The 16,133-nt window shown below is 41.4% G+C and overlaps 1 protein-coding gene across 5 annotated transcripts in view; it reads right to left on the bottom strand.

The window, feature by feature from the left end:
- Positions 1-16,133, bottom strand: part of LOC121895632 (helicase ARIP4-like) — a 77,043-nt gene that overhangs the window by 26,391 nt on the left and 34,519 nt on the right. The window contains exon 1 of one of the 5 annotated variants that reach the window (XM_042408995.1): positions 12,119-12,372. The exons of 3 other annotated variants lie outside the window; for them this stretch is intronic. In XM_042408995.1, the coding sequence (XP_042264929.1) occupies positions 12,119-12,122 (4 nt within the window). In that variant the 5' untranslated portion in view covers positions 12,123-12,372. Of the gene's footprint in view, positions 1-9,292; positions 9,620-12,118; positions 12,373-16,133 lie in introns of those variants that run through there. One more of the 5 variants, XM_042408994.1, reaches the window with a different exon arrangement.

The following is a 16,133-nucleotide window of genomic DNA, read 5'->3' as shown; positions in this document are numbered from 1 at the left end:
TTTGTGGTCTGACTAATTTCTGGTACTTTTAGGTGTGAAAACCCTTTCAATACATCCCTGGATAAATTCTAAACTGCACATCCTGTTTCTCTTGGCTCTGGGAAAACTGATAAGTTTGTGATACAGAGTTTTCACTCGGACGGCAATGAAAACTGCGTCACACTGCACTGAACAAGAGTTTCTTGAAAACAATCAGTGGTTGAAAAAAAAAAAACAGATTGGTGTGTTTGAAAAAACGTCTGCCCTCGAGCTTGAAACTCGAGTGAAGATTGTAATCTGTAAAGTCGTCCAATAACAATTTCCTTATCTGCTCCATTAATAATAAATACAGACTGTGACTGTGACAGAGCAGACTCCCCCCTGCAGTCTGGTTTCATACAAAACTTATGAGCCAAAATGCAGCAATTTTATCCCAATTTGTGGAGTGATTGAATGTTTTAAGACATGATTTGAAGTTTTGAAGACATTTTACTTTAATGTTTAAATATTACAACAAAAATTTCCAACTTTTTTCAGAGTTTTTATTCATTTAATTTTGGGGCACTTGTCTTGCTAAAGTGATAATTCACCTAATAACTACCTTTTGAGTGTCAAGCACCCAGTATGTAAAGGTTTGATACAAGCTGACATCACACACAAAGAGAAGAAGTGGGATGTTTGACACTCAAAAGATTTGGTAAACATTAAAAACATTACTTTAAGGGTTGTCGAGCTTTTTGAAACCACTGATACAAACTCAAATGGATGTTTTTTTTTCCTCCTGAAACACAAAATAGTAGTTATCATGTAAAATCCCATCAAGAAAACATCAGAAATCTGTTTTTGGGTCATGACTTGCAGCTTGAAAAGCGCTGGTTTTAAATGATCAGACGCTGATGGAAACTTTGGAGAGATATTCGATGCCTTTATGAGATTTATTTGCATCCGTATCATGAAGTCAGACAGCTGAGGGCACGCAGGGACAGACGCACACAAACACAAATACAGGAAATACGAGGTCCTCAGCACTTGACCTACACATCAGGTTCCGTTTTATTACTTACCCATACTGCAACACAAACACACAGAGGTGACCTGTGTGCTTACCTTCAAACATAAACCCATCTTATATATGTCTGAACTTTTCTGCCCTTCCTGCCTCAACCTGCTTCCCTGTGAGTCACTGACCTACACGCTGAAAAACATCAAATTAATAAATAAAATGACATGGACCGTCTGTCTGCATCTCGCCCTCCGACCCACCACCTGCTGTCTACGTAAGCAGATTACTGATGACGGCAGATATTTACTACGAAGTGGCGGAGAATCCTCCACGTCACACAAACACACACACACACATAGAGGACAAAATCTCCTTATCCAACATACAGGGGATTCCAGGAAATAGACAGGAAGCAGAGGGACACAGGATTCACTGTAACAGAGAATCAAAAGGATTCATCTAATCATTTCATCCGAAAAACCGTCCTGAGACTTTCAGCTGGAAATTTATCAATTTTGATCCCTGGCTACTGGGAACCATAAATGTTGTTGTGGTCTAGTTATCCAACATGTTTTGGAAAACCTAAATGGGAACTGTGTAGCCTCTGACCTTTGAGATGCTGGTGAGAGAACAGGTTGATTTATTTTTTCTAAAACATCTGGGTATTTTGGGGGTGAAATTGGTGTAAATGGGACAGTCAAAACATACCATATGTGCTACTTTTGTGCATTTCTAATGTAGAGCTGTTCATGTGCATGTCCAGTTCTGTCACTGTGCTCCAAATGACACTAAAATCTGTGGTTGATGGTCACATCTGACCCTCTATTACATCCTTTGTGTTTTCTTCTCACCTTGCCATCTATTCCTTCTTCCACTTCACCTCATCTCTCAGCTGTTTTCTTCCCTCTTCAACTTCCTGTCTTCCCTCATCATCCGACTCTCCCACCTTCTCCTCTCTCCTCTTCAATTACCTGGCTCTGTTTTTCCTCCCACCTCTCCATCTACCACCTCTCCACAAACCTTGATAAACCTTCTCGCTCACCCACCTTTCTTCTCCTCTTCTTGTATTTCTCCTTCACACCTCTCCTCTTGATTTATCTGCTTCATCCTCTCCTAACTTCTACCTCCCTTCCTGCCATGTTACGTGTTAATTCTCCTCATCTTTCTTCCTTTGTTATCTCCCACCTTACCTATTTATACTCTTTCCTGTCGTCCAGGTACATGTCTGAACGTGCTCACTGGGCCGTTCTATCCTCCTTGTTACATAATCCGCTGATGTACGGTTATAAAACACAGAGTAATGCCTCTCAGGGCAGGAAGACATCCATGAGACATTCAGCATACTGCTGTCATTAAGGTGTAAAAGTGTAATTACATCTGTCTGACTGACTGACAAAGCTGGCGTTTTGACAGGCTGACGTCACATCTGTTCTGTAGTTACAGAGGCTGACTGCTTATGAGGTTTAGCAATTGGAAATCATAAGAGAAAATAGAAAGCGCTTAAAGAGCACAATCCCATTTTAATGGTAGAAATTTTCAATGTGTGTTTGTATATTGATGAGGATCAAAACACTTAAGATAATATGATTCAGGTAAGAAGTTAAGGAGGAAATAGAGAGAATGTTCAAAGTTTTTTTTATCTTGAAACAAGGCAAGTAAGTGATAAATGATTCATCAAGCCGCACAAATAAAATAATCACTGATTTTCTGGTCCATCGCCTCATTTTCTACCAAACTTCATTGAAATTCAGTAAGATTATCCTGCTGTGATACAAACAAACAGGATGGAAAACAAATAGGAGGTAATGAGTGGTAATATACATACAAATGGAACTGCTGCAGATGATGGTGCATCATACTGACAATAAAATGCAAGTCTTTCTTCCCATTTCCAATGAGAGAAAAATGGAGAATGGAGACGGGTCACAGATGAATGTCAAAGTGTTAATGAGGTCAGTAGCTTGTGTTAAAAGTCGAGGTCAACATGCAACACAACTTTAATTCTCTCTTTTATTTCTGCCTCGAGGCGCCTCAAGAGGCTGCTGCACACAATGAGATGACCCGTTTTATTAAGAGTCCCATTAGTCTGCTTGTTGGCACACACACACACGCACACACACACGCACACGCACACACACACACATATGAGCGCGCAGTCTCAGTCTTACTCAGAAAGTTGCTCTCTAACAGACAGACAGGCCACCGACGCTGAGGCTGGTCAGACGAGAGGGGACGCTTATGTAACTGCTGCCTCTGGCTGTTACACAACCAGCATGTTCACAAGAACCTCACGTCCTGTACGCACGCACACACACACACACACGTACGCACATACACACACACACACACATAGATGTACCACGTCACAGACACGCAGAACACGCTTGCAAAAGCTGGCAGACCCAAACGAATTCACTCAAAAGTAGAGAAAACAGAACATTTACACACACGAGTATCATACACCCAGTCACACACACACACACACACAGCTGCACATACGTGGAGTGTGTCTGCCCTGTGTGTGTACAAGCATGTGTATCTGCGAGTGTGTGACAGTGTGTGGTCTATCGGTGTCAGGATTTTCCGCCTCATTCCTGCTGTTAAGCAGAGTTCATACAGTTCTGTTACTTTTACGACTGTTTTCCAAATTGTGACGACAATAAAACTGACAGAGATGATTTAAGGTGGACGGATCAGACAGACGGGTGGAAGGAGACACAGGCAGACACAGTGATGCAGGTAGACAGACTGTCGGACTGATGAACAGATAAATAAGAAGACACGGTTTGAATGAATTCCTTTAAATTAACACATTGCTGTCCTTGGTGGGTGTAACTCTAAGTACTCCCTGAATGTTTCCTCAGGTTGTGAGAACGAGGAGGGGCTACAGTGTCTCTGTGGGTTATGATGCAAAGCTTAAGATGTGATAAAAATCAAAAACACACAAAACACAACTGCCAAAATTGTCTTAACTGAAGCAAAAATGAAAAAAAAAACAGGAAGGATTAAAAGCAAAATTACAAAACATTTGGTGTTTTATCTGCAGACCGCTAATTGACACTTCCGCATCTTTTTTGTTTGAACTTTCAGTCAGTCGATCACAACGTCTGCAGGGGTGAACTGAGGAAAAATATTATAAAGATCTAACAGAAAGACAAACCGCTGGAAAAGCAGTTGTGGTTTTCTTTCTGAAGACAGACCAAGATTTAACTGGGTTATATAACTTGCCTTGAGAAAGATAAAAAAAAATGTATCTAAAGCTCTCAGCATGACAACACACACACACACAAACTGACACACACACACACACACACGTTATGTAACAGACTGCCCTGAATGAGTTATTAAGGCTGCTTTATTAGAGCGAGGCAGGTGAGTTATGAAACCCTCCTGCTGGCTGCACACATGTGTGTGTGTCAGAGAAACGATGAGGCGGTGAAAGAAAAAAAACACGACAAAAGGACGAAGAGAGAAACAGAAAGACAGCAGAGAGACGACCAACGTGTGATGGAGAGAGAGAGAGAGCAGCAGAGGGGTGAGGCGAGGTAGAATGGCTGTTTGTAGGCCAGTGTGTCACTGCTGCTGAAGAGGAGGAAGAGGAGGGAGGAGGAGGAGGAGTGAGAGGAGAGGACCTAATACACAGATTGGGAAGCTGCCACGCATTATCACTGTGCTGGTCATAATATAGCCGGTTACATATACCCCTTTTTTTTGGCAGCGTTCAGGATGCTGTGGGTACTTTCAGCCTCTGAACAAATGCCACAAAAACCAAACCACCAAAACCTTTATGCCTTCATCATACTCCAAACTGCCATTTCTGTCTGGGTCTATCGGTGCAGACTCTCAGTTTGTCAAACTGCATTCTGACTTCAAACAACAACAACAATGTAAAGCTAAAATACAAAACTTTTTTTACTTTCTACAGTGGTCAAGTGTCATGGCAGCTTGCTACTACAGGAGTACAAAGGGTACATGTATGAACAAAACTTCAACACTGCATCTTCAGACTGAATTGAATCAGTAGCTTTTTGCACTTCAGCTCTCCACAATAGTGACTGAAAGAGCAACTGTCAGCTCAGTTGTGATATATAGTGTGTTATTTCACAGCTGAATGCTTATTGAAAGACTGTGAAGGCCACAGTGACGATACCGATGTGTTAACTGTCGCAGGTAGATGGCTGCCGAGCTGTCAAACTTATTCACAGTGTTTATATAGGTCAGGATTTGTACTGGATTGAACCAGTAACCGACTGAACTAAATGTCAGGAGCAGCACCGCAACGTCACGGCGTTATGGACAGTGATGTGATCGCTCACTAATGCACATATAACGCACATATAATGCGCATGCACACTGATGTGATCAGATAACTTAGAAAAAAAACACATCATCATCAGTGACTACATGCATTTACACCAGTGAAACGATTCAAATCGGCAAAGTGGTTTGTAACTTCCATTTTGGGTGTTGTTGCTTCAAACCAAGTGTCAATCACCAAGACTCAAGGCTGAAGTACCTTAAAATCAGCCATTAGATGCTGGCTCCAAAAAGTCCCAGTCTCCACTTGACTCCCATTCAAAAAGTGTCAACGTCTGTCTAGAAATACTCAATCATTTTTTTAAACGAATCCTTATGGTCACAATTGCTATATTCAGGCTGGTGGTATTCAGGCTGGAGGTCATTTTGGAATTTATTGTTAATAAGATTTGAAGACTTTTAGTAAGCTTTGATTTCTGCGGTGTGGGTGTTGACTGATTGACAGTTTGCTCACCTGCTGCTCTCTCCGGCTCTGGGACTCGCACTGAGTCGGACTATTGTTGCTATATTTCTGTATAATGTTACTTGACAATTATACAAATTAAAAGTGTAAATCATTCTATTCCCCCATTCACAATATCTATTACTAAAAGGCAGGAAAAGGGAATATTCTATAAAGGCTGTATATACCTATTTACCAACACAAGTTAGCTAAAGTAGCTAACATTAGCCAAAGTGTGCACTGCGTGGTGTTCCAAATAAGCTAGCTTTCCCTTTGTTCTAGGGTCGCAGCCCGTGTTTCCAGAGCGTGAAAGGCAACAACCCAGCACTCCTTACTTAGAAGGTCCCTGGCTCCAAACGGAATGGATGGCTCCGACCATAAGAGACAACTCTGGGCTTCAAACCAGCTTCAATGCAAACCAACGGGTGACGTCACACCTCGCTACATCCATCCTTATATACAGTCTAGTACAAACATTGACAGTGCAACATGAGCAGTGGATAAAACATGCTGGTAGCATTTCAGCTGTCACAATGGCTGATTCAAACCTTCTGCATCACACGAAGAAGCATTTCTCTGAAGCAGCAAGAGAATCTGACACTGATTATTCGGGTTTTACACAAAAAAGGCTCTTCAGGATTTAATAAGACAGTATTTGGATGCGGAGTGAAATAATGTGACTGATTCTGGCTTAGCACGGGCACTGCCCTCATGATGTTCACTCTCTGATCACAAGACTGCAGTAATGTAACACTATACAGTACTGCAGACATTAACTGAGAGGGAGAGACTGATGGTGAAAGACAGAGAGAGAGAGAGAGAGAGGCTTTTATAAGGTAAGACAGAGACAACAGGTTTTTATTCAAGTGGAGGAGCAAGAGTGCAGCATGAAGGGAGAAAGCTGCACTTATGGGGAATATATTTTTAAAACAAAAAAGCACATAGAAAGAGAGAGAACACAGTGAGAGCACTGTGCAGCGGTGAAATAAAAAAGAGAACTTAAAAAAAAGGAGGAAATTTACCTTGAAGGAGAACAAAGAAAGCAGCTTTATGATCTGACAGGGATTGACGACATTAAGGAAGTGGCAATAAAAGCCATGTGGCTAGCCCGGCGAAGCCTACATCCTCAGCGCTGTGGTGTTATGAAAGCAGCCAGACTACACGTGCTCCCGGCGTTTGGCTTGGACCCTGGCGCTGGTCTGAACAGGACAGGTTGTTCCTGCCCGGCATGCTGAGGCCAATTACAACCGAACAGAGCGTGCCGCGCAGCATGGATAAAAAAAGATTCAGCACAACAGTCTCCTTCCTGTTACATTGTACCACTGAGGTGTCACTGCTCTTCAAATGTCTCACTTTTTTTTTTTTCTTTTCACAATAAGCAGTTTGTCCCTGATCGACAGATAATACCCACAGGAAGATGTGCAAAAAAAAAAACACACACACACACAACCTCCACAATGGATTTGAGGGAGAACAGTGTGTTCTTTTAGCCTTTATCATTATTCAACATGCATTGTTCACAGCGATGATAAGGCATATAGTGTCTCCTTTCACAGTGAGCCAAACACCCAGAGCAATCCCAAGAATTACGAGCATGTAGACATTAGTTAATTCTCAATAATGGATCCCAGTGAATGCCTTTCTAAACAAATGCCAACACAGTGAAAGGCAGACAGAGCGGGACACTGTAAACCACCAGCGACATTGAAACAAACAAGGATTTTTTTTTTTTTTTTACAGGATAAAAAGTGTAAATCCTTGACTGATCCATTCAGAAATCCTGAATACCTGATGACCTTTTCAGACAAATGTTTTTTTGAATTCTTCAATAGCAGCTTTTATCTTGTTACATCTATAGCCCGGGGAAAAATGAACTCCAACAGCTTTTGCAACCTTTAGGTCAACGTTCACACTAACACAGTATCTCCTTGTCTGATGTCCAATACAGGCAGATACAGTGCAGACTGTCTACAGTCAAAACAGTGATATGTTTTTCACTGTTGTGTCTCTGTAGTGCAGAACACTGAAGCTGAAATAAAATAATGATTATGAGTTTAAAGTGTTGACTTGCAGCTTTTATTTCTGAATGTTCACATCCATACTGGATGAACGATACAGGAAACTTCGAACAATGCACCAGGACAACGATCATAAACATTCAGATATGGTAACCAAGGAGATTTCTGGAACATTCTCTGCGGGCAAAGTCAACCATGTCCTCAGTCCACTTGACCTTTTACCCTACTTTCAGTATTTATGTACAAAAGGTAGGGTAAATTAAAGCTACAAGCCTGCACTTTACCTCACACTAATGGTTTCATTTCAAATCCAATGTGCAGACACACACTTCCAAATGAGATGAGATCAGGAGACTGAACTTGCAGAGTCACAAATAGATACACAACTTATGGTACCAGTTGAATGCAGCTTTCTGAATACATGAATGTGGTCTATTAACTGCACATAAGACACATTGTCTTAGACTGTTAAAAAGCGTACAGGTCTTTAGAAGTTGGAAAATAATTAATTTGAGTCTTATTATTGATTTGAACTTTTTTAAGATAAATTAGTTGCTGAGTGCCTTTGAGCGAATACATGAGGAAATGAAGCATGTTGTAAAAAACAAAACAAAACAAAACAAAAAAACTTTCCTCATAGATTATACTTTCATTCATCCAGACACACTGCAGAGGCGCTCTGTCCCTGCCTGCCTCCTCACGCGTTTAACCCCCTAACCCACTGGTCTGATGAACCATATGTTTTCCTGCCTCCACATGCTCACATTTCCAGCATGGCCCAATCCTACCCACATCCACCAATCATGCACCGGCATTGGTTTAGGTAACCGTAGAAACAGCCAATGGGCAGCGGGCCTGGGATGACAACACGAGAGAACACGAGAGAGAGGCGGCCGGGCACGCGTGGGAGAGACCGGCTGAAAGATGGTGGGAGGGCGACCGAAAAGATTTAAAATGGTAGGAATCGAGTTGAGGGAGCGGGGAAGGATGAGTGTGAGTGACAGGAGAGAAAATAAGGAGAGAGAGAAGTGTAGAGAGAGAAAACAGAGAGAAGAAGAACAGAGATAGACACTGCATGCTTAAGTAGGTATGGATCCAGTGTTACACAACAAGGTTAAGTAACTTAACGAGCATCAGTCAACTACTGCTGCACATTCTGGACACTTCTATGACGGTTTCTAATGTTTACGATCCCTTCTTCTAGCCATCTTGTCTTTTTCAGTCCTATTTTTTCTCCCCATTCACCTCATTTCTGGCTTTCATTCATGCTGTCTTTCTTTGAACAGGATGCAGCTGGGAAGCACCTCTGCAGCTGAGGAGCAGTTTCTTCCTGTTCTCAAAGCATCAACCAAATTTCAAAGCTTTACGGTCTTCCCCTCTTCTCTGTCACTTAAAAAAAACCACAACTCTCGATCACTTTTGCACCATTTCCCCACATTTTTCTCGGAAACTTTCTATCCCTTTCCTCGAGCTCAGGGATGCATCCCTTCGCCAACCCTCCCTCAAAAAGGTCGGAGTGATGATGTCACTTACCTGCAAATGACTCGGACTCGTCCAGGAGCAGCATGGTTATTGAGTAAAGAGAAGAACTGGTCTCCTCTGCTTTTCCTTTTTTCCTCTCCTCTCGGATCTCTTGCTCTCTAACTCCCTGTCAAACTCTCTGAACCAACTGCCTCCTCTTTCAGGGGAAAAACTCTTTAAAAAAAAAAAAGCAAACAGGAGGTATTTCTCCTCCTCTCAACCTTGTTTTACACTCGGCTGCTCTTTAATCTACTGCCTCAGTGACTGACTGACTCACTGACTACTGGCTGGATGCTCTGTGCGCTCCTCTCTAGTCAATAACAATGTGAATGTGAGGCAGAGGCAGGCAGGAGGGCTGGCAGCTGAAAAACTTACATAACCCTTCATGCTGGAGCTGGGGCCCCACTGAGGGGGGACTCATACGGCCGACTATCCCTCATTCCCCTTCACCCCCACCCTTCCCAAACAAAAAAAACAAAAAAACAATTATAAAAAAAAAAAACACTCCTCCATAACACACCCAGGAATACAGAGCATGTACGGAAGCAGCCACCCACACAGTCATGCTGTCAGTTTTTGTGTTTATTAGTCAGTAAAAAAAAAAAAAAAACAGAAAAGTGATTGGATAGTCAGCTGAAAAAAAGAAACTGAAAATGATTGTCATTTGTAGGTGTAAAGGCCACTTATACTGAACACTGCTTTGAGAAACAGCGCACACACACAACCACACTCTAAAGCACTGATATGTGTTTGTATAAGCTGGACGTCATGTATAGATGGTAGTTTACACGCAAACATACTATTGATTCATGTGTAACTTCTAGCTGAATAGAATCTGACACGGTTTAAAGTGCTTCATCGAGATATTTGACTTCATACACACGAACTCTCTTATATGAAAGAACCGGATCTGTGTTGATTGTAGATCTGATCAGAAAAAGAACCATAAACAACTTTCTTCATTTATTAGAAAGATTTTTCTTTCCATGATCTGTTATTTCCCCCATTAACTTTTATCATGGATAAATTTAAAGAGAGTCTGTCTGTCAGCAAGAAATACATTTTAAACACATTTATATTTCATTTATCGTCATTTCCATTCAGTCACATGCGAGGCTGAAAATTCCTGAGTGTTGGGTTTGATATGACTTACATAATTTCCATTTTCCCTGAAACATTTAGCCTAATAAATAAATTCTGGTGCCCTAATCGTATTCTGGGTCATTAAAAAAAATTATTCACAATCACAATATTAATACAGACGCAAAAAATTAATAAATGATCTAAATGCATTCTGCCGGTAGAAATGGTTCCTGTGCCTCTGAGCAGGACACAGTACACAGTATAAATACAGAATGCAGGTGTTTGTTAAACAGGTAACAGACTGCACAGAGGAAACAGCTGCTTCGGCAGTAATAACTGTGCACCTTTGTGCAGGCAAACACTCCGTCAAAAGTCCCTACAGCTGTTAAAGCCAACTTACAGCTGATCCAGCTGTGATGAGCTGCTGCCGTCATCAGAAATGCAAAAACGTCATTGCTTCATGTTACGCTTCAGAGGAAAGAACATCTAATTTCTCTAAAAACATATTTCCTTGTTTCCTCTCTGCTCGCATGGTTTCCTTGTGTCTCTCCATGCATCCTCAGTGGGAGCAACTAAGACACAAGTGAAGGAAACGTGGATGCACCTGAAGTCTCTGAAACACCTGCACACCAACTTCCAAAAAAACCCCTCAAGTCTCAAAAGTCACATGATCAATGATCCACATATAATCCTTCTGTCTTGAACACAGTAATTCATATGTTATGTATACACACAATTACAAGACGTTATAAAACAAATGCTGTATTTTAAAGGTCATTTACACTAAAGTTTGTATTAAAACCAGGAAATGTGTCAAACAATAGTTGTTAAAAACTACACAAAAAACCAAAAGAGAAGAAAAAGACTCAAATCTTACTTACAAAACCAGATCAACCCCCACTTACATATACTACCAACATGTACAACTAGCATATCAAACCTCTCATACTACTGTTACAACAGGAGGCAGTTAAGCAACAAACTACACTCACAAAATGTTTAAAATGACGTCAGTAAAATCAGGTTTTTCGACACAACCTCGCCTGTGGAAAGGCACATTTGTCCAACAGCTCAGTTATGTTTTATGTGTGGTTGTTAACATAAACGCTGTGTAAAACACACTGGCAACAAAACAGCCATTAGTGAGCGTCATGTGTCCAGAAGCAAATTCATCTGATTTCTATAACAATTTGTTACAGTTTGTCACAGACCTGAGGAAACACTTACAGGGAACACTTTAGACCCTGGGTTAAATGGCTCATTATACCATGACTGGAAGCTACTTTTATATCCAAAAAACTGATTTAGAATGAAAACTATATTAAGGCATCTTCTTGTAACGGCAACTGAAGCTTTTCTGCTTGACTGGAGGGAAATTTACCCTCAGAAATGAAAGTTTAATCCACATAAAATGATATAAAACTCCTTGTGAATAGAGACAAGGATACACTTTTTTGGGAACAAGGACAACTCCTGCATCTATTTCATAACATGCCTTATGAAACCTCTGAGCTCTGCTCTGTTCTGCCTGAGTGGCCCGGCCACAGACTTGGCACTGCACTACATATAGGTCAGTATGATAGAAAACCCCCTTTGGCAGCATACATACATACACTGATAAGACATACAACAGCAGAGATATCACGACTAACAGAGAGATGAGAAGAAACAGACACACAGCTGGGTGGGGAAAAAAAAAAAAAAACTGTCAACCAACCAGAAAAGCAGTTACACAGTCAAATTTCAACTACTCACCCATGTCATGTGGTCGAAAGTTTTTTGGTTTTTTTTGTCTCCTATTCTGCTGAGAGATCCATGCCTCCTTCTTCCACTCTTAGAAACTTACTCCATCTGGTGTGTGTCCTCCCTTCATGCTGCTAACACACTTCCTCACTGTCCAGTCTGAACCGAGCGTGTCAAAGCGTGTGTGTGTGTGTGTGTGTGAGGCTCTCAACCTCTAGCTCTAGCCTCGTCTGGCAGCTTTACCGGCACTCCAGTGAGGACAGAAGGCCATTGGGACAATTACAAAACAATGAGTCGCTGAAAGCTGCCTTGGCCTACCGTGTGTAGGAAACCCCCCCTTCTGTCCTGCTTTCCTGCCTTCCTCCTCCCTCTCTTTCTCCCCTCCCCCAGGCCAACTGACACAGGAGTGCGTGTGATGTCAATAAGCCACGCCCACTCCAGAGAGGCTGCCTTAGGTAACAGGGGTAATGGGGTTCAACCAGGAAAAGACGGGCAGAGGAGGAGACAGAAAAAAGAAAATAGGGTGAGAGAATGGAGAGGAGAAAGAGGATGAGTGCAGGGATTTACAATTATAATTGTGTTTGTTTACTGCTATGAAAGGTCTTGCTGATTTGCGATTATTTAACTGAAATCTTGTTAAGTCATGACATCTTTGAACAATAACTGGCAGTCAAAATGAAATTAAATCCCTCAAAGTGATGACAAGATTGAAATATGTAAGTATGAAGATAAACTGTAAGGGAAGAGGAAGATTTTGACTAGCCAAAATCACAATTATTTTACACAATTCTGTCATTTATCTGTGTAATGAATCCCAATATTAAACACCATCAGAGTGAGGCATAAAATTACTTACTTAGTGATGTCCAATTGCTAATATGCAACAGTTACTTTGCAACTACAGATCAGAAAAACTAAAATGTTAACATGTGAGTACGAACCATGCAGGCCTTTCTGTGATCCTGTTAATCGGAACAAGGCAATAAATTGGACAAAGAGGGAGGTGATGGAGGAGAAATGTGGAAAAAAAAAGGCAGAGGAAATCAAGAAAATGAAATGAAGAAAGTGTAGGAGGATGATAAAAAAGAGGGGGGAAAAAAAGAGCGGAGATGAATTAAGTCATGTGCTACTTTCTGGTCAGCGCACACATCGGAAAATTCTAGTTTGGCTTTACAGGACAGTATCGCACATCGTTAACACCAATAAGTGCACCATAAACACTACAACTACTACCGGCAGTAAACTTAAGCAACACATGAACGTGAAAAACCATCAATGTTGAGGAGATTTACAGACAATTATGGAGTAAATACACAAGAAAAGAGAAAAATATTGAGAGGAAAGTGAAGAGAGAAGAGGAGTGACATTATGAAAACAAGAAAGGAATAAAGGATGGATTAAAAAAAAAGTGGGGAAAAAGAAAGAGTGAGCTAAGGATAGAAAGCAGTGGAACAGATGAAAAGATGAAATCAATGAGAGTAAAAAGCAGGAGAAAGAAAATTATTGACAACGAGGGGAGGGGGCTGTTTCAAAACACTCCTGTGAACTTCAGGACCCTTTTAAACCCACGGTGGTGGTCTGGGATTATCCTTCACAGATCACCCCCCCCCCCACACACACACACACACACATACACACACACAAGGCGGAAGGCGAGAGCCCAATCTCACATGGCCAGACACACTAACCCACATTGCGACTGTGCTTGGGGGAGGGACAGAAGAGTGAGAAATAGTGAGGCGGGGGAGGAGAGAGGAGGAGGAGGAGGCGGTGACAGCAGCAATGTGAAGCAGAGGACTGCCTGGCAACGTATGAAAATGCTCACATTCACACACACATACATACACTCACACACAAACACACACATACATACACACACACACACACACACATTCACCTTTGCCACACTACCACAGTTATGGTTTCCAGCCACGCCTCCTGTGAGGAAGGAAAGCTCACATTTCACTGTTTATATAACCTTGATTGACCAATGGACAGAGAGAGAGAGAAAGAGAGAGAGAGACAGAAAGAAAGAGATAAAGAGATAGAGAGAGAGAGAGAGAGAGAGAGAGAGATAGAGAAAATTCTCGAAGTCAAGTAACGAAAAAAAAAAAACAGTAAAAAAATAATGAAAGTATCAAATGCACAACGGCCCCTACAGAGTGTTACATGATTGGATTATTATTACTGAAGCATCGACATGAAAGCAGCATTTTAATGATGTAGCTGGTTAACATGGAGCGAATTTTAATTTCTTTATATCCTGTTGGGTATTTCAAATCAATAAAAAGAATCAGATTGTATAAGATGATCATGTGTTTTGCATGTAAACTCTAAATCTACAAAGTAACTGGTACCAATAGTGGCCAGTAAATACAGCTGGGCAGCAAAAAAAAAAGTGCTCAATGTGCTTAAAACTAAAGAGCACGTCCACACTAAGCCACTGGATGTGTGATCTTTCTCTCTCCTTCCAGGCCTCCGTCCAGACTAAAAATCCATATCTTAAAGTGCTGAGGTTTTGTAAAACAATGACTTAAACCTGCACAAGTTTAGAGCAACTTTATGTCGCCTCAAACCTTCTGTGATCACTTATTTAAATCAATATGGCCGAATACACAGCAGAGCTGCTGTCAGACTGCAGTGAAGCATCTTGGGAATGATTGTTGGTTAACAAGTACTATTTATGAGATGCAACTATTTCCAACGTCTTGACAACAGAAACAGAAACAACTACTTCTGACACTTTTTATGTGTGTAACCGAATGTGAGTGAAACGTCTGTTTAAACATGATCCCCATTTGTACGGAGCCTCCTGCACTGGCAGCCGCGCTGAGCTGGCAGACTGTCATCATTCAAATCAGACTTAGACGTGGTCAGACGATTCGTCATATGACAGACAGAAGTTTGTTTTTACTGAAGCTTTAGTGCAGTAATTACAGGTGTACTCCAGGACCCTGTGACATTCCTGTTGGGCTTAAAACTTTGAACCAGAGCAGGCAGCAAAACACTGCTTCACAGCCTGGTGTTAAGTTACTGTTTGTAGGTTAGAGGAGGGGTCTTATGACCTGAGGGGAAAGAGATAGAGCAGTGCATGCCCCTCCCTCATTACTACCACTGCTGAGGTATCTTTGAGCAAAGACCTGAACCCCCATTCACACCCCAGGATGCCGTTTACTGTGAGCTCAAGCTTAATACTCATGCTAATGATGATCACTGAGACAAAAGGCGCCCAGCAGCTCAAAAATGGGATCAGATAGTGGTTGTACTGGTCAGCTGTTGCGTGTGAATGTGTGTACAGGTGTTCCTGAATAAAACTTCACAACTGCATTTAAACACACTACTCGTCACGTTTGTTTCAGTCGAGTCACAACAAAGTAACTGAGTGAAAAGCGATTATGTAGCGTATTGTTGAAGTTAATGGTTTGAGTTGTGATCCCAGGAATCCACTCACAGAACAAATTTGTGTTTAAAGTTACAGAAAGTATAATCCAGGATCCTGGAAATCCTGGATTTCATGATAATTAGCAGAAAATATCAAAAAATTTACATAATTTCTCAAAAGAAGACCTTGAATGTAACTAGAAAGAGTCACCTTAAATTAGAAAAGACTGGAGAACAAAGATTAGATGACTTCATCATATAAAAAGTTAATAGTAGTTCAATAACATTCACTGTGTTCCCAGATGCTAATTCTTATGTGACTGTTATTTTGTTTCATTCATATAATCTCACGGTAAACTATTATTCTATTCTATTTATTTATTTTGGGCAAATTAAATAATCTCATGTCTGTTCATACTATTGACTGTATATAAATATGGACGACGCGTCTCCACTTCCTGCTGCTATGCAAAGGTGAAGCCAAAATATCTCCTTTCCAGGAGCAGCCATCTTGCTTGTGTGACGTAATTTGGAACAAGAGTCTGTGCAGTAGAGTCAGGCGGTGAGATGACGGCCCGCGGGACACGCCCCCTCAGCCGCCCCGCCACCTGACGGAGGTTTGAGAGCGGCTGTCACAGCTATCAAT

The sequence above is a fragment of the Thunnus maccoyii genome, chromosome 4, assembly GCF_910596095.1.
Source record: "Thunnus maccoyii chromosome 4, fThuMac1.1, whole genome shotgun sequence".
In the NCBI taxonomy this organism is placed as follows: Eukaryota; Metazoa; Chordata; class Actinopteri; order Scombriformes; family Scombridae; genus Thunnus; species Thunnus maccoyii.
This window is presented reverse-complemented; position numbering and strand designations above follow the sequence as displayed.